This window comes from Neofelis nebulosa, chromosome 2, assembly GCF_028018385.1.
Source record: "Neofelis nebulosa isolate mNeoNeb1 chromosome 2, mNeoNeb1.pri, whole genome shotgun sequence".
In the NCBI taxonomy this organism is placed as follows: domain Eukaryota; kingdom Metazoa; phylum Chordata; class Mammalia; order Carnivora; family Felidae; genus Neofelis; species Neofelis nebulosa.
Genome location: NC_080783.1, coordinates 209,201,231 through 209,221,759, shown reverse-complemented (window position 1 = coordinate 209,221,759; position 20,529 = coordinate 209,201,231). Strand labels below are relative to the sequence as shown.

At 55.9% G+C, this 20,529-nt stretch overlaps 1 protein-coding gene across 2 annotated transcripts in view; it reads left to right on the top strand.

Moving 5' to 3' along the window:
- The window catches only part of IGSF21 (immunoglobin superfamily member 21), a 231,678-nt gene that overhangs the window by 176,286 nt on the left and 34,863 nt on the right, over window positions 1-20,529 (top strand). For both annotated transcript variants that reach the window (XM_058718900.1, XM_058718901.1), the window contains exon 4: window positions 18,521-18,639. In XM_058718900.1, the coding sequence (XP_058574883.1) occupies window positions 18,521-18,639 (119 nt within the window). The remainder of the gene's footprint in view (window positions 1-18,520; window positions 18,640-20,529) is intronic.

The window sequence follows — 20,529 nt, the reverse complement described above, 5'->3', positions numbered from 1 at the left end:
AGGTGGGCGGATGGATGCATGGATGGATGGAGAGGTGGGTGGATGGATGGATGGATGGGTGGATGGATAAATGGACAGACAAACGGATGGAAGGATGGACTGGTGAAGGGATAGATAGATGCACCGAAGATTTAATAAGATCCTATGTAGAAGCCCCCAGCATAGTGCCTGGAACAGAAAAGTCTTTCAGTATTTCTGTGGTTGGAAACACAAAGTCTGGCCACGCTGCTGCCGGCCTGTCAGGCTCACTTTCTGGAAGTCAGAGTCCCTGATCAGAGACCGAGACCCAGAGTCAGCCCGAGACAGAAGTATGACAGGAGCCAGGGGCGCCTGGGTGGCGCAGTCGGTTAAGCGTCCGACTTCAGCCAGGTCACGATCTCGCGGTCCGTGAGTTCGAGCCCCGCGTCGGGCTCTGGGCTGATGGCTCGGAGCCTGGAGCCTGTTTCCGATTCTGTGTCTCCCTCTCTCTCTGCCCCTCCCCCGTTCATGCTCTGTCTCTCTCTGTCCCAAAAATAAATAAAAAAAAAAAAAAAAAAAAAAAAAACGTTGAAGAAGTATGACAGGAGCCAGTTGTCACGCAGTGGGGGTGGGATGCCCTGGAGACCGTGGGCCCTGTCAGAGCAGAGCTGTCATTGTCCCCTCCTCCTCAGAGCCAGAGACTGAGTTTCGGTGGGATCTTTGGCATGTTGCTTAACCCCTCTGTGCCTCAGTTTTCTCAGCTGCGGAACGGAGATGCTAAACGTGCATCCTGTAGGGTTGTTAGAAGATTCGAGGAGCCACTAGGCGGAAGTATTTGGCACGCTAAGCGCTGTGTGTTCTGCGTTATTATTCAACAAATAGACATTGAACACCGATACGTGCCTAGCAGAGTGCTAGATGCTGGGGACACAGGTGGACAGATTGGCTCATGGAGTTAACATCAACGGGCAGGGCCCACCCCTCGTTCCGCTTTGCAGGACTGATGCCGTGTCTACCTGAGGCAGGTCCTGTAACCCAGAGCCCCCGGTTTCCCGTGTGTACAGTGCCCGCCCCTCCGGGTCTCGGTGAGGATTAAGCGGTAGGACGAGTGTGTGGTGGTTAGTCTTATTCATGCCAACTTTTTCCAGGACTGGCACCCACCCCTCTACTCCAGGGTCTAAGAACAGGGAGAGAACATTCCATCCTTCCCAGCCCTATTATCGCACTCCTCGCCACGGTCCCTGACAAGGCAGACACGCACTTTCACAGATCGGGAGGCATAAGCATAGAGTCAGCAACCTGCCCAAGGTCACGGTGCTTCCAGGTGGCAGAGCTGAGAGATGACCACAGGTGACCTCTCTCAGAGGGCCCCGCCTGTGCTTTTGGCCACTAAGCCACTCCTTAGCTCTGAGAATCAGGACCACCAGAGTCACGCCAGGACAAAGCCTCGAACATCCAGACTCATTGGAAAAAGTGAATTCTCACTGTTTGGTCTTGAATGGGGTCAAGGGCAGCCCCCTCCCCCCCACATTCTCTCTGTGCGCACCCTGGCGGCTCCAGGACCCCCTGGTCCTTTTCCTTCCCCCACACAGGCCCTGGGTGCGAGTCCACATCCCTCCCCAGGCCCCTCAAGGGACAGCAGAGGACAGCTGGGTGACTTCCAGGCAGTGTGAACAGCAGTGCTAATGACGGTGGTAAAAATGAACAGGCAGCTTCGGGGCAGGCAGTGCGCTCCGTGCTGTCCGCGTATTATCTCACTTAGTCCTTCCAAAAGCCCAAAAGCCCAGAGGGAAGGTATTGTTATGGTCCCAGATTTGAAGGTGAGGAAACAGAGGCGCAGAGTGGTGCGGTAAGTTGCCCAAGGTCACATAGTCCGTCAGTAGAGGAGTTGGAGTTCAGAGCCTGCTGCTCTAAGCACTGCCGTATTTTTTTTTAATATGGAATTTATTGTCAAATTGGTTTCCATACAACAGCCAGTGCTCATCCCAGCAGGTGCCCTCCTCAGTGCCCATCACCCACCCTCCCTTCCCTCCCACCCCCCCATCAACCCCTTAAAAACCCAGTTTTTAAGAGTCTCTTATGGTTTGCCTCTCCCTAACTTTTTTTTTCCTTCCCCTCCCCCATGGGTTCCTGTTAAGTTTCTCAGGATCCACATAAGAGTGAAAACATATGGTATCTGTCTTTCTCTGTATGGTTTATTTCACTTAGCATCACACTCTCCAGTTCCAGCCACGTTGTGACAACAGGCCATATTTCATTCTTTCTCATTGTCACGTAGTATTCCACTGTGTATATGAACCACAATTTCTTTATCCATTCATCAGTTGATGGACATTTAGGCTCTTTCCAGAATTTGGCTATTGTTGAGAGTGCTGCTATCAGCATTGGGGTCCAAGTGCCCCTATGCATCAGCCCTCCTGTATCCCTTGGGTAAATTCCTAGCAGTGCTACTGCTGGGTCATAGGGTAGACCTATTTTTAATTTTTTGAGGAACCTCCACACTGTTTTCCAGAGTGGCTGCACTCCCATTTAATGCTTATTTATTTTGAGAGAGAGAGAGAGAGAGCAAGAGAGAGCGCACAAATGGGGGAGGGGCAGAGAGAGAGGGGGACAGAGGATCCGAAATGGGTTCCAAGCTGACAACAGCAAGCCCAATGCAGGGCTTGAACTCATGAACCATGAGATCATGACCTGAGCCGAAGTCATACGCTCAGCTGACTGAGCCACCCAGGCGCCCCCTGAACTCTACTATCTTTGGTGTGCACAGTGTCCACACGGACATGAGCTGTGGGTCTGGAGAACGCCCAGGACAGGCCACCTGTAAAATGAAAGGCCTTCCCCAGAGCTGGGGGGTGGACGTGTTGACTCTAGATGGCTTTTCCCAGGCCGGGATTGGGGACCACCCCACACCCCACTGCCGGCACTGTCCTGGGTCGAGGCAACCGTTACGTGACGTTGCTGTGGGCATTAAGGGAGAGCCCCTGCCCCCTCCCCCCACGCTCACAGGCGGGTGGACAGTTACTCCATTCCTCATTCTCACTTTCCAACACCACCACCAAGAGCACATCTCCTCCTTACCCTGGCAGTTAGCAGAAGGGGCAGATAGTGGAGCCTTTGGTTGACAGGGACGTGTCCCTTCAAATGCACCAGCCGGCCAAGACAGTGCTCACTTCTGGGGCTTTGTGTCCACTGAGAAGGGGTGTGTGTGTGTGCGCGTGTGTGTGTGTGTGCTTGGCTGAGCAGAACTGTTTCTGTCTGGCCTTGGTGGGGATCCCTGGTGCCCACTCCAGGACTCGAATTCAGCAAGGCTCATGGACGCTGCCCACGCAGGTGACAGCCACCTTAACTCTTCCACGGTAGGCTCCAGCAAGCACCTGGGAGTCCCAGCTCTGCCACTCGCTTGCCCGTTAGGTTTCTCCTGTAAGTCCTTCCTCCCATGGGGTCTCGCTCACAAACTGGGGGCACACAGTAAAAGGCAGTAAAAGCCAGCCAGTAAACAAGTTGTTTGACCAGCACTGAGGGGGTTTGTGAATTTAAAAAAAAAAAAAAAAAAGTTTTAATTACATCAATGGGGAACTTTTGAAAACCAAGAGATCGCACATCCGTATCCTCATTTTCGACTTTTCTTTAAAAAGCTGAAGATGTGAGGCGCCTGGGTGGTTCCGTCGGTTAAGCGTCCGACTTCGGCTCAGGTCATGATCTCATGGTTCGTGAGTTCGAGCCCCGCGTCGGGCTCTGTGCTGATAGCTCAGAGCCTGGAGCCTGCTTCGGGTTCTGTGTCTTGCTCTCTCTCTCTGCCCCTTCCCTGCTCGTGCTCTGTCTCTCTCTGTCTCTCAATAGCAAATAAACGTTAAAAAACTTTATTTAAAAAAAAGAAGCTTATGATGTGGCCTTTTTACCAGTTATTTCCAAATTAGAAATAATTTACCAGTTATTTCCAAATTAGAAATCCAATTTTTACCAGTTATTTCCAAATTAGAAATCTACTGCCATCAGTAGTGGCTGGATTTAAACAAGGGCATCCTGTCTTCATTCCCCACCATCCACCCACTTTCTGTTGTCTGAAACTGAATCAGTTAATATTTGTTTGGGCTACATGCAACCAAAACCCAAAGTAGATGCTTCTTAAACTAGATCAAAGGTTATTCTTCTTTTTCCTGAGAGGCCGTGCAGCCTGTCCAGAGCATGGGGGGTGTTCCATGGTGTCAGGGGCTCAGGCTGCTTCACTCCTGAAGCTCCCCTGTGACTGGCTTCCATTCTCAAGGTCGCCTCCAAGTCCAAGAAGGCTGCTCCAGCTCCAGCTCTTGGGAGCACATTCCAGCCAGGAGGACCAGGAAGGGGAAAGAGAAGGACATGCCCCCTCTGGAGGATCCTTCAGGAGGTTGTAGGTAGTACCTCTATTTGCATTTAAAGCCCATTGGCCAGAATGGAGTGATATGGCCAGCTGAGCCACTGCTTCAGGGGTGGCTGGGAAATGTAGTCTTTATTTCAGGCAGCCATGCGTTCAGCTGTCAGGGGTTCTCTTACCATGAAAAGCGAGTAGCTGTTAACTTCCTTACACGGAAGGTAAGCCCGTGAAGAGGACACTTTGTCTTTGACTTTGTCTCTGAGCTTCTGTTACTTCATTGGTAATTTGCATACTGTCCTTCATCTTGTAAAGTCCGTCCAAGGAAGTCACAAGGAGATGATGGATGGAGCCGTGCCTAGCAAAATTTGTGGCGCTGGGTGTCAGTGCAGTGATTTCCAATCACATTCGTTCTTCCCCCCAGATGCCCACACGGCTCGCTCACTCCCGTCCTTTGGTCTCTGCTCAAGTGTCCCCTCCCCCCGACCACCCTGCAGTTGAACACTTAAAACGTGAGCTCCAACCTCCGCTCCCAGCACTCTTTCTCGCTGCCCGTCTATTTCATGCACATATCACCACCCACATGCTGCCTCTTTAATGGCTTTGTCTGTGGCCGGTCTCCCTCATCTGGGACGTCAGTACCACAAAGACAGTGGTTTTCGTCTGTATCGTCCACAGCTGCATCCCAGCACCTCCGTCAGGCCCTGACACGTACTAGGTCCTCAGTAAAAGCACATCGAGCGAGTGTACCAATGAACGGATACTTCTAGAATGTCCTCTGGGTGGGAGACACGGCGCTGGGGTGAGAGACCGAGCAGGGAACAAGATCCCTTCCAGTTTCCACATCCCCATGGCATCGAGCCTAAAGCCGCACACACTAAGATAAATACCTATTACCTTGGATGGGATCTCGGTGCCAGCAAGAGTCCGGGCGTTTTAATTTTGTTTTGACAAAGAGGCTGATGGGAGAGGCTGGCTGGCTCCACCGGCTCCCATCTGCCGGCAGCCCCAGGCGCCCTGGCCTGACCTTCCCCGCACTCAGCCTCACATGCTCAGGACAGTAAAACATAATTGGCCTGCCCTACTTTTTAAGAGAACCCAGATTGAAGGATTGGGTTTTTTGGTGGGCTGACCTGTTTAAGAGCCTTAAGAGGAGGCTGGGAGTTTCAATTTCCGCCCCCCCCCCCCCCCCCCCCCGCCAAAGCAAAGCTGTTTTTAGCTCAGCTTTGATGAAACAGCAGGAATCGGGTTCGGCCCCGGGTCGCCCGTCAGCTGACCTGGATGGGCTAGGCCTCCTGCAAGGCCGCAGGCCTGGCTGCAGGTTTGCAGGGAAAGTTAAGGCTTTCTTCACTCAACCGGAGTAATTGGTCCTGCTCTGAAGCGACCCCCGGGGCCATCCCGGAGGAGAAGGGGAGCTGCAGGCCACTGTCTCGCGTTTCATCCTCCTGATGGACACTTGGGGCCCCACACACCTGCAGTTCCGCCCCAGCTCTTCCAGACATTAGCCGCACACCTTAGACAAGTTGCTTGGCCTCTCTGGGCCTCAGTGTCCTGATCCGCTAAGCGGTTCGTCATTTGATCGCGCGGGGCGGCTGCAGGAACTAAATGAAAGAATTTCGGCTGGCTGCTGTGTCCATCTCAGACCCCGGAGAATATGTCCCCCAGTCATCTCCCTGTAGGAGGCTGGGCTGCTCGACGGTCGCCCTGGAGGGCCGGGCTGGCTCTGGCCGGCAGACGAGGCTTCTGTGAATTGCAGGGCTTTGGTGCGCCGCCTGCCTGCCCGTCTAGGGGTCAACAACCATGTCTTTGAGCCTCTTTTCTGATCCCTTGTTCAAACTGTGGTTGAAGAGATCAGCCTCGGGGCCCCTCCAGTCCCGTATTGGAAGGGGTCTGCGCAGGTTTGTCTCCGCGCCCCCCCCCCCCGGCCCTGACCTTGCAGAAGCCTATATCACTCTCACCTCGAACAGCGATGAGCGTGGGGGTTCGGGGCCTCACCTCTGGGGCCCAGCTGCCGGGGCACGGGCCCCGTCTCTGACATCGTCTGGCCGAGTGGGCACCAACACGTTCCAAACAGCATCCCCATGCCTTGGTTTCCTCGTCTGTGAAATCGGCATGATGGCACGAATACCTGCCTCGTGGGATTGTTGTGAGGATTGGGTTTTACAGATGGGGAAACCGAGGCACAGACAATGACTTGTCCCGGGTCACTCAACTCAATGAACCACTGGTGTGCAGGGACGAGGCGTGCACCGTTCCCTAGAACCCTTGGTCCAGCGGCCCAGTCCCGCCCCTGCACACAGCGGGGGTCGGCTGTGTTCACCGAACAAGACCAGAGTGATCACTGGTGCCAGGAAGTGTGGGGAGCCCGAGAAAGGCTGCGTCCCACGCCTTCCTGCTCCTGCTGAAGGCAAGCTCGATCCTAAGGGGCTTGGGGGGTCTCACCACCGCCCAGCAGGGAGGCAGAAATTTCTGTTAAAAAGCAAAGCATTCACGGGGCGCCTGGGGGGCTCGGTCGGTTGAGCAACTGACTTCGGCTCAGGTCATGATCTCGCGGTCTGTGGGTTCGAGCCCCGCGTCGGGCTCTGTGCTGACAGCTCGGAGCCTGGAGCCAGCTTCGGATTCTGTGTCTCCCTCTCTCTCTGACCCTCCCCCGTTCATGCTATGTCTCTCTCTGTCTCAGAAATAAATAAACATTAAAAAAAAAAGAAAGCAAAGCATTCACAGGGACAGAAAGGGGGCAGCGGGCGCAGACATGTGGCACCAGCCTTTCCACCTCCCATCTAGCTGCTTACCACCCAGTTTCCTTTGTCTGGGGTCCCTTTGGCCCACTGCCTGCTTTCTGGTTCCCCCACCGTCCAATGTCTTTCCAGGCGGCACCTACCCCACACCCTGTGCCTGCCGGGCCTGGGGTGGGGCACGGGGTGAAGCGGACAGAAGCATCGCCCTGAACCTTTGGCCCCTCCCGCCCTTGCCTGCCTCCCCACCCAGACCCTGAGCTGAGCGCTGACCGTGAGAAATGGATCAATCAGGACTTGGAGGAGGAAGAGGTTTCCATGGCAGCAGCTAGAGGCTGGGGATGAGAGGCCAGGAGAGGAAGGGGAGGGGGAGGAGAGAGGGACGGTCAGAAGGGGAGGCCCGGGGAGGGGGAGGTGGCAGACCAGAGAGTCAGGACAATGGGGTCCACAGAGCGGGAGTAGGGGTGGGAGTGGGCTGAACGGGGTGGGAGAGGCCGGGATGGATGGCGCAGCGACCCCCACCTTCCACCGACCGGGGGTCAAGGAGGCCAGAGCAGCAACGGCCAGTGAGCCCCCATCTGTCATCATCCAGGGTCCCAGTTACTCACTTCCCAGGGTCTGGGTAGTCTAAGGATCCCAGGCGAGGCTCTGCGGTTTTTCCTTTGCGAATGCATCGTGGGAGGATAAAATCTGATTTCTGAGAGGTGTTTTCGCACCTCGGAAACAGGTCACTTGCCGTGTGGCCCCTGGGAAGTCACAGAGGCCATCCTTGGAGCACTCTTCTGGGCAAGGGTGAGGGGCCTTCCCCAGAGACCTCATATGAGCCTCAGAACAAAGGCTCCCCCACAGCCCGGATCCAGAAGAGGGTAGTGACCTGTCTGAGGTCATGCGCCCCTAGGAGCTTGAGCCGGAGTGGCATGAGCGCCCAGCACCTTCCAGTCCAGGAGGAAAGGGAATGAAAGGCTAGAATGTAGGGGGGGGGGGTGCAGCTCAGGGGGAGGGCAGAGGAAGATTAACAATGGAGGGGCCGCCTGGGGCCTCACCTGGGGGCTCACCCTCCACCGCCCACTGTCTGGCCAGACCCCTGCAGCGCTGGGGCCCCAGTTAAACCTCCTTAACTGCTCAGGGGCCGGGATTGCCAACCCACAAAGTCTGGGGCCAGGCAGGGCCTGAGGTGGGTCCTCCAGGCTCCTTGGACTGGGGAGGCGAGCTGGGGGCAGGGCCGAAGGGGGCTGGCATGTTCTGGAACTCCTCCTCCCCCCACCCTTTGCCCTGCTTCCCCATTATCCCTCCCTCCCAGCCAGCAATTTGATTGGGAGCCACAGATGTTTTGCACCCACTGAGCAGTTTTATGATGGAAACCATTTTCGGATTGAAAGGGGGATAGAAATCGCTAATGGCTTTTCAAAGGCCCCAGAAAGAAAAAAAAAAAAAAAAAAAAAAAGAGTTCAGGCAGTTTCTGGAAAGAAAGGGGAAAACACACAAGGAAGAAGGTAATGAAACTCTCAGTGCTGAGGGAGGGGCTTGGCCCTTAGCGAAGGGGCTTTTCCGGCAGTCCCAACCCCCCCCTCCTCCCCCCCCCCCCCCGCCCCCGCTGCCTCCCTCTCCTTCCCCCACCCCTGCCCCCTGGTCCCTGGGCCTCCCCCATTCAAGACAGCCTGTTCGCCCCTAATTGGTGCTGGCCCTAATGTTCTCAGGTAAGCCCACCACGTTGAGGCTGGACAAAGCCTTGACTGGCTCCCCAGCTGGGGAATGGCCGGAAGGTGGGGGCGGGGTGCTGTGGGCTTCCAGCCCCCAAACAGCAATTCTGACTCTTGTCCTTCTCCTGCTTGCTTGGGGGCAGGAGAAGTTGGCCCCAAACTCTCCAGCTTTGTGGTACGAAAAGAGCCCCGGGTATTTCAGGCTCGTTGAGCCCCCGACTCACTGAGGCTTCTGGCTGGGAGCGGCCGTGGCTCCAGAGCCGATCCTCTGGGCCAATGCCAGGGGTCTGTAACGCTCTCACAATCCTCAAGGCACGTTGCAGAGGGGCCACCTGTGGCCCGTCTCCCTCCCGGGTCCCTCTTGGATCAGCAGGCACAGGCAGCCTGGCCTCTCCATCCTTGATCTGCTGCTGACTGCTGTCTGGCCTGGGGCGGGTGTCTCGTCTGTCTTTAGTTTTCTCGTGTATCAAATATAAGGCGACCAGCAGCCTGATTTGCCTGGAGCTGAAGGACTGCTGGGACGTGGGTATTTCCGTGCTATAAGGAGAGAGTCTTAGACGTAGCAGGGCTAGCTGGTCGCCCTGGTGAAGACCAGGATGCATTGGGAAATCTGGAGCAAAACTCCCAGGCTCCTCCTCGTATACCCTGTGCCCACGGGACACGTCCCACCGCGTAAGGGAGGAGAGTCTCCTTCCTCCACCGGCGCCTCTGCTGGTGAAGTCCCTGTGGCTCCACACCTGCCCAGGGTAAACTTCTCCCCAGTCCGCTCCTCTCGAGGGCTCTCTGGAGGAGAAACTCCAGGAATGGACCAAAAGGAGGCGAGGGAGTGGTTTCTGGGTTTCAGAATGTTCCATTCCCATCCCACTGGGGTTGAAACGTCTCTCTCCACGGGCAGCTTCCCCGGGGAATGTATTAATGACAGGTGGCTCGGGTCTTACCACTTTAGGTGACATTAGCCGAGTTCCCACCGAGTGGAAGGAGACACAACTTGGCCTTGATCTCAGCCTACGGTCTGGGTTCCACTTTCCAGGGTGAGCTTGAGTTTAGACTCCCCTGCAGGGGGCCAGGAAAGCTTGAGAATTTGTCATCTCAGAAGCTGGAGGACAGGGAGCAGGTGTAGGATGTGGTCCGGGAGGGCAGAATGAGGGGGACAGAGGCCATGCTCTGTGTGTGGCCAGCTTTGTGGCAGCCCCCATGGGTTGTTTTTTTTTTTAAGTTTATTTGTATTTTAGAGCAGAGAGAGTGTGCAAGGTGGGGGGGGGGAGAGAGAGAGAGAGAGAGAGAGAGAGAGAGAGAGAGAGAATCCCAAGCAGGCTCAGCACTGTCAGCACAGAACCCAACGAGGGGCTTAAACTCACGACCATGAGATCATGATCTGAGCCAAAATCAAGAGCCAGATGCTTAACCAACTGAGCCACCCAGGTGCCCCTTGGTGGTTTAAAGGACCCACGTAGAGGGGCAAAATCTCTCCTCAAATAATTTCTACTCAACAGTACTCACTACAGACACACAGGTGTGTGTCTGGCCTTCCAAACTCTAGGTTCTGACATTTGGGGTTTGGTGGAACCGATGGAAGGGACCACCCAGTGTGTCTGGTGGGGGAGGGTAAGATCAAACAGACGGATGGACCTACTGGGGTTGGAGAAGGACCGAGAACCTGAGACTTGGGGTTTGCTGGCCAGTAGCAACAGGGTCACCTAAGAGCTTGTTGGAAATTCTGAGGCCCGGCGCACACCTACCAGAATCTGCATTTGAGCCAGACCCCCCGGGAGTCTTGAGTACGTTCGAGTTTGAGACCTGTGCCCCCGCACCCTCCCAGAGTCTCCGTAGAGGATCCCGTCTCAAGACAAGGCGCTTTCTCGCCTGTCCCTGGCCGCTTTCCCGGGTCTGCCGGTTTCCTCAAACGCTACCCCACCCGCTGGTAGCCAGTCCATTTCCTCGCACTGAGGGGTTCACGCAGCCACCCAGGGTGGCGAAGGAAAATCCAGAAGCAGCAAGAGCAGCTGGGAAGGGGGAGCATCTGGGGCTGGGGCTGAGCAGGTGCTCACCTGGGCCACTGGGCCAAACAGAGAGACCTGAGCTGCCCTCGGGCTCCCAGCCAGGCTCTGCAAATTGCACAGGTGCGAGGGAGGGGGCCTGGGCCCATCCCTGCTCTCCCCCACCGCCCCTGCCCTTTTCCAGAGAGCAGCAAACCTTTTCCAAGTGTCTTACTAGCAAACATCCCAATATAGCCCCCATGGCTGCCAGAGACTTTATGGCCATTTTTATTAGTCCTGCCTCAAGGCTCCACAGAGACGCAGTGGGCATTCTACAACAGTTGCCCCAGCATTGCAGGGGCACGGCCCTGAACTTGGAGAGTAAGCAGGTGTCTGAGGGAGGGAGAGAAAAGGTCTGGACCTCAGGGGCTGTGCAGCCAATGGGGGAAGCGTGGCAGATGTGCGAACAGTGAAACTTTATTACTTCCCACTTGAGATCTTTCCAGCAGGGGTGACAGGGAGCAGCGCTGAGGCAGGCGCTAGGCTAATCAGATTGCAGGGGGGGTGTTTAACCTACTTGCAAGAAGGAAGTATCTCCCGGCTCCTCAGAAGCTCCGTTTCCATGCAAACAATGGCTACACAAATGAAAAGGTTCTCTCCTCTCTTCATTAAAGCAAAGCCTCAAAGGACCAATCGCTACCTGAATCTGTTCCATTAGCCCAGAATGAGGCACTGTGTATATAAATGAAGACATCTGAATTACAAAATGCTTTTTAAATAGGGTGGATTATAAAAGTTTGGTCCTGACAAGTCTTCTTATTTAATTGGGGAGTTTTGGTGAGGGACGAGAGGCCACACACTCCTTTCCCTCCCTCCGCCCAACTCCCTCCCGTCCCTCCTTCCTTTCTGGGTCCAGATCAGGGAGGGTGTCAGTGTCACTGAGTTTGGACTTGATGCTCCAGTGGATGGAAGCCAGGGGAAGGTTCGAAGTTGGAAAAGGACCCGCCAGAGCTCGCTGTGTGATAAGGTCACTCTGGCAGCAGGGTAGGGAGGGGATGGCCTGGAGAAGCCTCAGGCAGCGAGAGCTGGCTGAAGCGTGGACAGGTGGAAAGGTTCCGGGCAGAGCGGCACCGGCAGAATGGAGAGAAGGAAATGACCAGGTGTCTGTGACCTGCCCTGTAACCCCCCCCCACCCTCACCTGAGAGATTAGAGCAAGAGAGGGCCAGAAGCACCTGCACAAATGCCATGCATACTTTTCTCAGAGAAAACCAATTGACCAGAAATCCTAGGAAATGTGAGTTACAGTAACAGCTCCTCGGTGGTTGCCTGGGGCTGGGCAGCTGGGGGGTTACGCACAGACACAGGGAGACTTTGGGGGGTGCTGGAGCTGTTCCTTATCTTGATTGTGCGAGTGCTTTCAATGGTGTCCACATAGGTCAAAACCCATCGAATATGTAGCCTTTGTGCAACTTATTGTTTGTCAATTATACCACAAATCTTTTCTTTAATTTCTTTAATGTTTATTTATTTTTGAGAGAGAGAGAGAGCACGTGAGCAGGGGAGGGGCAGAGAGAGAGGGAGACACAGAATCCGAAGCAGGCTCCGGGCTCTGAGCCGTCAGCACAGAGCCCGACACGGGGCTCGAACTCACCGACCGTGAGATCATGACCTGAGCTGAAGTCGGACACTTAAACGACTGAGCCACCCCGGGCGCCCCTAAACCACAATAAATCTATAAATGAAAACAAATATTTTTTAAGAGGCACAGATCCCAGGAACCTGTAGTATAGGGACAACCTAACCTGACACGCTGCTCTACCCCTAGGACGTGGCGAGATGAGACTGATGTTTCTCATGATGACCTTGATCCTAGGGCAGCTGCATTAATGTCCAGCGCTCTTCTTCCAAGAAGCAGGGAGGCATAGGTGCAGGCTGGATGGAAAGGATGTTGTTACAGTGTTGCTATTGAAAACGGTGGCCGTGTATGCCCTGCTTCGTACTCGACACCGCAAACCGTGCCTGGGATCTGGGAGGCACTTAATAATTTGTTTAAAAATTTAATCATTTGGGGCACCCGCGTGGCTCAGTTGGTTAAGCATCTGACGCTTGATCTCCGCCACGGTTCGTGAGTTTGGGCCCTGCATCGGGCTCTGTGCTGACAGTGCAGAGCCTGCCTGGGACTCTCTCTCTCTCCCTCTCTCTCTGCCCCTCCCCTGCTCGCTCCCTCTCTCCCTCAAGATAAATAAATACACTTTAAAAATGTAATCATTTAACGGTGGAGGGGGAAGAATCTGACAAGCGCCTGCCACCCACCAGGCTCTGCTCTAAGTATACTTGGGTCCAGTTCATTCATTCAGGCTTCCTTTTGCTGTCAGCCAAAGTCCCTCGCCCGATCACATGATTCCCCAGCGATACAGGACGGGGAGACTTGGAGATGCATTCGGATTCCTCCCAGTCCTGCCCCCTGTTCCACGTCCACCACCTCCATTCTGTGAGAATCTAGGATTCTTCCCAGTGGAGAGACAAAGCGCGCAAAGGAGAGGCGAGCGGAGGCTGTGAAGTCGGGTCAGGTGTGGAGAATGTGAGCACAACTTGTTCAGGGAGCCGCCGTCAGCGGAATTAAGGGGCCCACTGGAAGCTGGAGGAAGGGAATTTAGGAAAATAAAAGGCCATCCTGTTCCTCCCAGCGGGGAGGAAGCAGATGGTTCTCATTACCTGGAGAGTGGTAGGGCCCAGAATAGAAACGCACTGAAGAGCTGTGGAGGAGAATCCTGGCAACCAGGGAGCCTGGATTCACCTGCCAGTTGGTAAAGGAAGATCCGAGGAGCAGCCAGGGGTGGGGCGATGGGGCCCGAAGACACGTCTTCAGCTCTTGCTTCCAAATCATGGCACCCACCTGCTTACTCTCTGGCCTCGGTCCTGTTACCTCTTGGGTGGGTGCCTCAGTTTCCTCATCTGTACAAGGTTGAGATAATAAGATGATGATTGCTCTCTAGTATATTTGGGCCTACTTTCCGTACCGCGTGATAGCAAGGCCCCGTCGAGGATTCGGTAAGATGCGGTAAAAGGCTTAGCATAACTCCTCTCGGGAGACAATTACCCTGTGATCCCACAAGACAGGTATTATCACACCCATTTATCAGATGGAGAAATCCAAGCTCAGAGAAGCCAAACGAGCTTGTCCAACCTCACACAGCTAGTTGGGTGCAGAGCCCAGACTAGTCCGAGGGCACCCACCTCCTGGCCTAGACTGCTTCTGCTGCCTTCATCCGTACGGTGGCTCTTCCCTGAGCACCCACCGCGTGGCCAGGCTCACGTTCAAGGAGCTTCTATGCTTCCCTGGGAGGGAAGACAGACAGGTGACAATGTAGCATGTTGTGGACAGGTAGGTGCCCCCAGGCATGCAGCCTTGGCACAGGGAGCAGGCAGTCAGGGCAGCCTGCCTGGAAGAGGTGGCATTCGATGTAGAACCTAAGGATTGCGGTACGTAGTGATTCTAGTCCATTGGTCTCTCGCGCCGTGTCAGCTCTGAGCTAAACCCAACTCTCTGATGGGGTGAGATCACAGGTGGGGAAAGTCAGACCCACCTGCTGGGCTTTGAAAGATGGCTAGAGGCTTGCCATGTGGCCAAGAGAGGAAGACGGGTCCAAGCAGAGGGAACAGCCCAGGCAAAGGCGGGGGAGCAGGAACCAAGTCCTTGGCATCTCTGCATCGGCCGCTCGGCCCCTAGGCTCGGCACGAGGCATGACACACAGTAGGTGCACACGCTCGTGCTAGCCCTCGGCCTGATCCAGGGACCAGCCCTTGCATGGCCTAACCCGAACTCCAGCGGCCCCCGGGGACATGTCCAGTTTCTCAAAAACACAATTACATGGCTTTCGAAGCTGCTGTCAGTGTTGGTAAACTCCAGCCGCTAAACTGCATTACACTGATTTTGCCAGAAACCTTTGCAGTTATTAATAGTTTATTGATCGGAGCCCAACGCTGATGAGAGTTGGTGTTCTTACCCCAGCCCCCTCGGGGCCCCGCTATCTGTGCGAGGCCTTTTATGCAGCATGCAGATCAATGCCGCTCAAATCTGGGGAGAGGGCATCTCTGGGCTGCTTAATCCACTTTAGAAGGACGGCACTGAGCGCACAAGCTCGGATGAGGCGTTGGGTCCAAATCAAAGCAGCTCCCTGGAAGCCCTGGGGTCCGCAGGTAAGAATGAGACTCCGTGCCTGCTCTCCAGCAAGGGGGAGACGGGGTTCTCCGTGCTCGCCCCAGGCCACCCATTTACTGAACGTTGACTGAGTACCTACCATGATGGCAAGTGCCCCACGAGGCCGTGGGACATGCCGGCGACCCAGACAGGGGCACACCCTACCTTCGCAGAGCTTACCGTGCGTGGCAGGGGAGGAGGGTGATCGAGAGTCACAGAGGAAAGTCATCAAGTTACAGTTTGGACCAGTACTGCTGTATCAGTCAGCTGTTGCCGCATAACAAGCCATCCCAAGCCTGGATGGACGTCAACCATGAATGATTGCTCATGAGTCGGGGTTGGCTAGGCTCACTGTTGAGTGTGACCTTGGCTGGAAAGGCTGGGCCAGCTGGGGTCTCTTTCCGTGTCTCCATGCGCTCTTGTCCACATCAGAGGCTTGTTCTCAGGAAGAAGCAGGGAAAGGGAGAGAGAGTGAGAAGGGGAGGTGGGGCTACAGAGAGAGAGAGAGAGAGAGTTCTTTTGAGACTTAGGCTTGGAATTTGTACACCGTCACTTCCGACCTTATGACCCGCAAGTCATAAGGCCAAGGATAGGGAAAGAGACTCCACTCCTAGGTAGGAGAAACTATCGAGGCTGTTTGCAAGAGGCATGGATGCAGGGAGGCTATTAATCAGGGCCACCAATGCCACCAATCCCCCACACCCACCTGGTCCGGGTGGTGGCTAAGAAAGCGACCGTTCCTTTGTAATCGGAAGGATGCAGCCAGGGAAAGAAAATGAAGCAGCCCCAGGAAGAGAGAACATTGCAAGCGAAAGCACTGAATCAAACAAGGCACTGGGCTAAATGCACCTGTAAGGGTCACCTCTGAGGGGTCCTGGATGGGAATCTGGAACGGAAAAAGGACATTAGTGGAAAAACTGGGGAAACCCGGAAGGAGTCTGGGCTTGAGGTAACAGTGATGTATCAGTGTTGGTTTCTTAGTCTGACAGCTGTACCGTGGTCTTGGAACAGGTTAACCATGGGGGAAATCGGGTGAGGGATGGGCGAGAATGCTCTATTGTCTGGGCAACTTTTGTGTAAATCTAAAACGATTCCAAAATTAAGTCTATTTTTTAAGAAGGCACTTGGCACATGAGAGGAAAGGTTAAGTCGTAGCTAGAGGAGGACGAGGCTAAGAGGTCGCTGGAGATGTGGCAGGAAGCAGCCACGCTGGCCTGGTTGGCCAAGATAAGGATTCCCGTCTTCCTCTGAAGAGCCCAGAGAAGTCTCCCAAGGACTTTAGGCAGGGGAGTGCCATTAATTCCGTTTGCATTTGCAAAGATCTGGGTTCTACCCGCAGAACGGATCTGAGGAAGATTAGCGAGGGCAGAAAAACCAGTTGGCCATCCGGCCCTCCTTCCAGGTGAACAAAGATGGTGGCCGTGGGGCTGGAGGGAAGTGGATACAATCCAGGATGCATTTAGGAGATAGAGCAGGACCGGGACGTGCTCAAGTCCCTGAGTGGTGGCGGAGGTGGACGGTGGGGCCCAGCAGCAGGACCGGGACCCGCTGGGAGAGCTAAGGAGCCCCGTGAAGGACCACACGAGTCTGTAGAAACAGTCCCAAGTGGGAAGCCGCTTTCTTCACAAGGCGCCAGTCCAGGCGTCACGTCTTCGACCACCTGTGCTGTGTCATCTACATGAGTCGCCCACACACACCGCTTATGTTCCTGTCACCTGAGCGTGCCATCAGCGGAGCAATGGCCTAAACATGTCACCTGTGCTGCTGTCACATAAACGCATCTGCGTGTGTCCCCCACATGGCGGTTACCTGCGCGTCTCCACCTGCGTGCCCGCCATGTCACCATTACCTTCTTACATCACCTGGGCGCCTGCCAGCTACGCGCGTCTCCTGAGCCTGTGTCTTTATGGGGCTGTCCCCTGAGCGTGTTGCCTGCACACAAGTCACTCAAGCAGGTCGGCCCTATAACTGATCCCTATGAGTGTCACCTAAATATGTCACTCCAGACGACTGTGGCTCAGCACCAGTGCCCGTAGAGGGGCTGTTTTTCCAGTCTAGCCGGGTTACAAACAAAGGAAGTCGCTCCCAAGGGAAGACAGGCCCCCGCTGTTCCCATCGACACGGTGCCCCCCTGAGCACGGAAGGGAGGGAAGGAGGGCAGCCTTCTCCCCGCAAAGTTTCCCTGGTGAGAAGCTCCTGTTCTCTCGGAGTCCTTTTATGACAGTCGGTAGACCAGATGTCAACCTCTGCGCATTCTATGTAAATGAAGGTGTTTGTTTATGCTAATGCGTGCTGGCTCAGAGCGGAGCCAGCAGCAGGAACCCAGGCTGAGAACCCAGGTGTGGGGGGCAAGGTGCAGGGAGGTGGGGGACACTGAGTCAGGAGGGAACCGGAGCTCGGAGGCAAAGCTGGAGGGGGGTGGCAGCTGACATAAGGGAAGAAAGGGAATCTGAGGTTAGACTGCCCAGCAGAAGCAGATCGCAGCGGGCGGCTCCGCTGAGTGGGGTGGAAATGTGTCCACGAGGGGGTGGGAACAAAGAGCTGGATTGAAGGAACTCCCTTCTGGGGGGGGGGGCGGGGCAGGACCCACACCCAGAGCCTGTGCTCTTAGCCACCGCCCTCGCCTTCCCCGGCCGGGGCCTCTCTGATCAGACCGCGGGGCCAATTTGGTGGGTAGGGCGCCACGCTGGCCCTTTACTATGGCTGCCGTGACCGTGACCTTGACCGTGAGCGTCTTCCTGTGTCGTGCTGTGGTGCAAGGACCTCTGAGACGGAGACCCCGCTTCTTCTGAGAAGGCCAGAAGAGGCTGTCCTTCGGCCGCATGATTAGGCCCAGAGAAGGTTGGCACTTGCCAGAGAACCCCCCAGGTTTCCCTGACCCAGCAGCGGGCGGCCTCCAGGTCAAGGCTCCCTCCTGACGACCTCAGGCAGGACCAGCTGCTCCCTGCTCTGTGCTCAGAGAGGCCCCCCCTTTTCCACGTGCCTGGCAGTGCGGCTGCCTCCCTGCCTCCTTGTCCCCCAGGACAGGGGCTCCTTGGAGATGAGAAGTTGGCTGTGTTTCTTCTCAAGCCCCCAAGACTGGGCGTGAAGGGACAGCAAAGGCAGTGTGGGAAGAGGAATTCAAATTCCCATCCTGGCTCTTATGAGCCATATTGCTGGGGGGGGGGGGGGGGGGCGCTACCCGTGCCCCCTCTGGAGTCTCAGTTTCCATGCTTATGAGACGGGAATGGCGATCCTCTGTGGAGGGCTGAGTGATGTGATGCCCTAGGGCAGTGTTGAGCCTGTACCACACGCCGGTCCTACTCGGGGCCCTCTAGGTGTGGGCACTGTTACCATCCGCCGTTCATGGAAGCACAGGTGTAACTCTGGCTGAACACAGCCCCCCACCCCCTTCACCTCCTGAAGAATAAAACACAGGGACTGGCATACAGTCGGTGCTCCATAAATGTTGCCGCTCCCCCCGGCATAGCGCATGAGCACCTGATCGATCCAGAAGTGTTTGTTGATCCGAGGCTGAACAGTGGGGTTTGGGGGTTGTTTTGGGGGGCTGGGCCTTCCAGCCCCGGACGATGGGGCCTCATCCTGTCCCTCTGCCTTCCCCCAGGCTGCCCGAAGTCCGCATCTCAGACAACGGTCCCTATGAGTGCCACGTGGGCATCTACGACCGCGCCACGAGAGAGAAGGTGGTCCTGGCATCAGGCAACATCTTCCTCAACGTCATGGGTGAGCACAGGGGCCCTGGCCCCAGGGTCCCAGCGAGGAGCTTTGCTCATGTGCGTGTGCACAGGGGGGCTGTCCTAGGAACGCTCTTCTTTCCCACTCCTGCCTCCGAGGGGAGAGGAGAGTGGCCTTGCCGAGGTGTGACAGGTGTGGCCTTACCACCCAAAGGTTTCCTCTCAGGAACGCCTTCTCCGACCTGCACTGATATACCCTGACCTCATGGACGCAGGGCTGTGGCTCGTCCCCAGATCCTCGTGGCCTGGGCACTTTGGAGGGGCACAACTGACACGTTGACTGGGACAATTGAGGGACTGAAGGAGGAATGAGGGCTTCCCGAGGGGCAGCAGACCCCAGCGTCCACTTCTGTAAGGCAGGGGTGGGATGCAGGCCTGATGGGTCATTCATGGACCCCCAGCTCTGGGCCCTGGGACCCCATGAGGACACGGGGAGGAAGAAGCTGGACACTGTGGGGGCACCTGTGGGAGTACCTTTCCAGGCGGAAGACAAGAGCCACGTTCATAGAAGTGCCTGTGGGGACGGTGCAGGGGGGCGAGCCCCCCCCCCCCCCCGCCCCGCCCCAGGGACAGGACAATCTGGGAGCCTCCCTGGGGGAGGTGATACACACCTGCTATGGAGAGTGATTCTGACACTAGACCTCCTACGGCCTTTCCCAGGACATTGAAGCATCAAGTGACCAGTGAGAAAGTGGGTGTCAGGACTGGGTTTCGGGGCGTCCCGCCTTCTGACCCTGTGTCTGCCTCCATCTGCAACACGCGGATAGTAATGCCAGCGCCCGTCTCTGGGTGGCGCTGTCCACCACCCCAGCCTCGGTTTCTCCCCTTGTAAATCAAGGGCCTGGCTCCAAGCGGTCTCAGGAGCCCCTGCCAGTGCTGACGTTCTCGTCAGCCACACTCGCCCATTCTGCTGCCAGAATTCTAGGGACTCGGCCCTGACGCCGGGCCCCAGGGTTCTCTGATTTTCTTATCAAATGATATTTACCAGGGAAACAAAGCTTGTCGTACTCAGGCAATCAGTGAGAGCATAAAGGCCCCGTGGAAAGCCACAGCTTCTGGGGAAATGGAAAACCTCCAAAGGCCAGACCTCCAGAGGGACATTGATTCCCGCAGCGGCGGCACGTGGGGTGTTCTGGCTTCCTGGGGGATGGGCCGCGGCGGGGACGCGGCGACTCCCTGAAGGAGACGTCTTGGTGCTCAGCCCAGGGCTGGTCGCCCCGGGGAATCTGGTGAAGAACAAAACTCGGTTTGCACCGTCAAGGGACCCCAGTCCGATGAGGGACATGCACGTAACCATTTATTTATCGGATGTTTATTGAGCACCTACTACGCGCTAGGTAATGGACACGCTCCTTCAATAGGACGAGGTCCTTGGGGAGCTGTATCCAGTGCGCGATGCAAACATAAAACGTGCATAGGTGCACACACAGGTGTGGAGGCACAGAGAGGGCAAACCACTTGCCTGAGGTCACCCAGCCAGGATCACAAAATCTTCCTGTGATAGCAGCTCGGTGCTGGGGCCAGAAGCCAGGCATCTGGACTCCCACACCCCCTTTTGCGCCCCTGAAAACAGGTGTAGATGCTCCAGGTGAGGCTTCTCTCTATGTGAGGAAGGACAGCATCCTCAAAAGCCACCTCCTCCAGGAGGCCTAGGCTCCCTCCTTCGTTCACCAGAGCTCCTTGTGCAGGTGTACTCTCCCTCTATGGCCTCAGTTTCCCTCTCCTTACGGTGAGGGGGTGTAACCAGACGGTCCTCAGCGTCCTCCTAGCTCTGACATCCGTGAGTCTGTTACCCCGTCCGCTAAGCAAGCACCTGAGGCACAGAGAGACCTCGTGGGGCCGACCAGAACCGCACGGCGGGCCTGATGGTCCTGGCTGA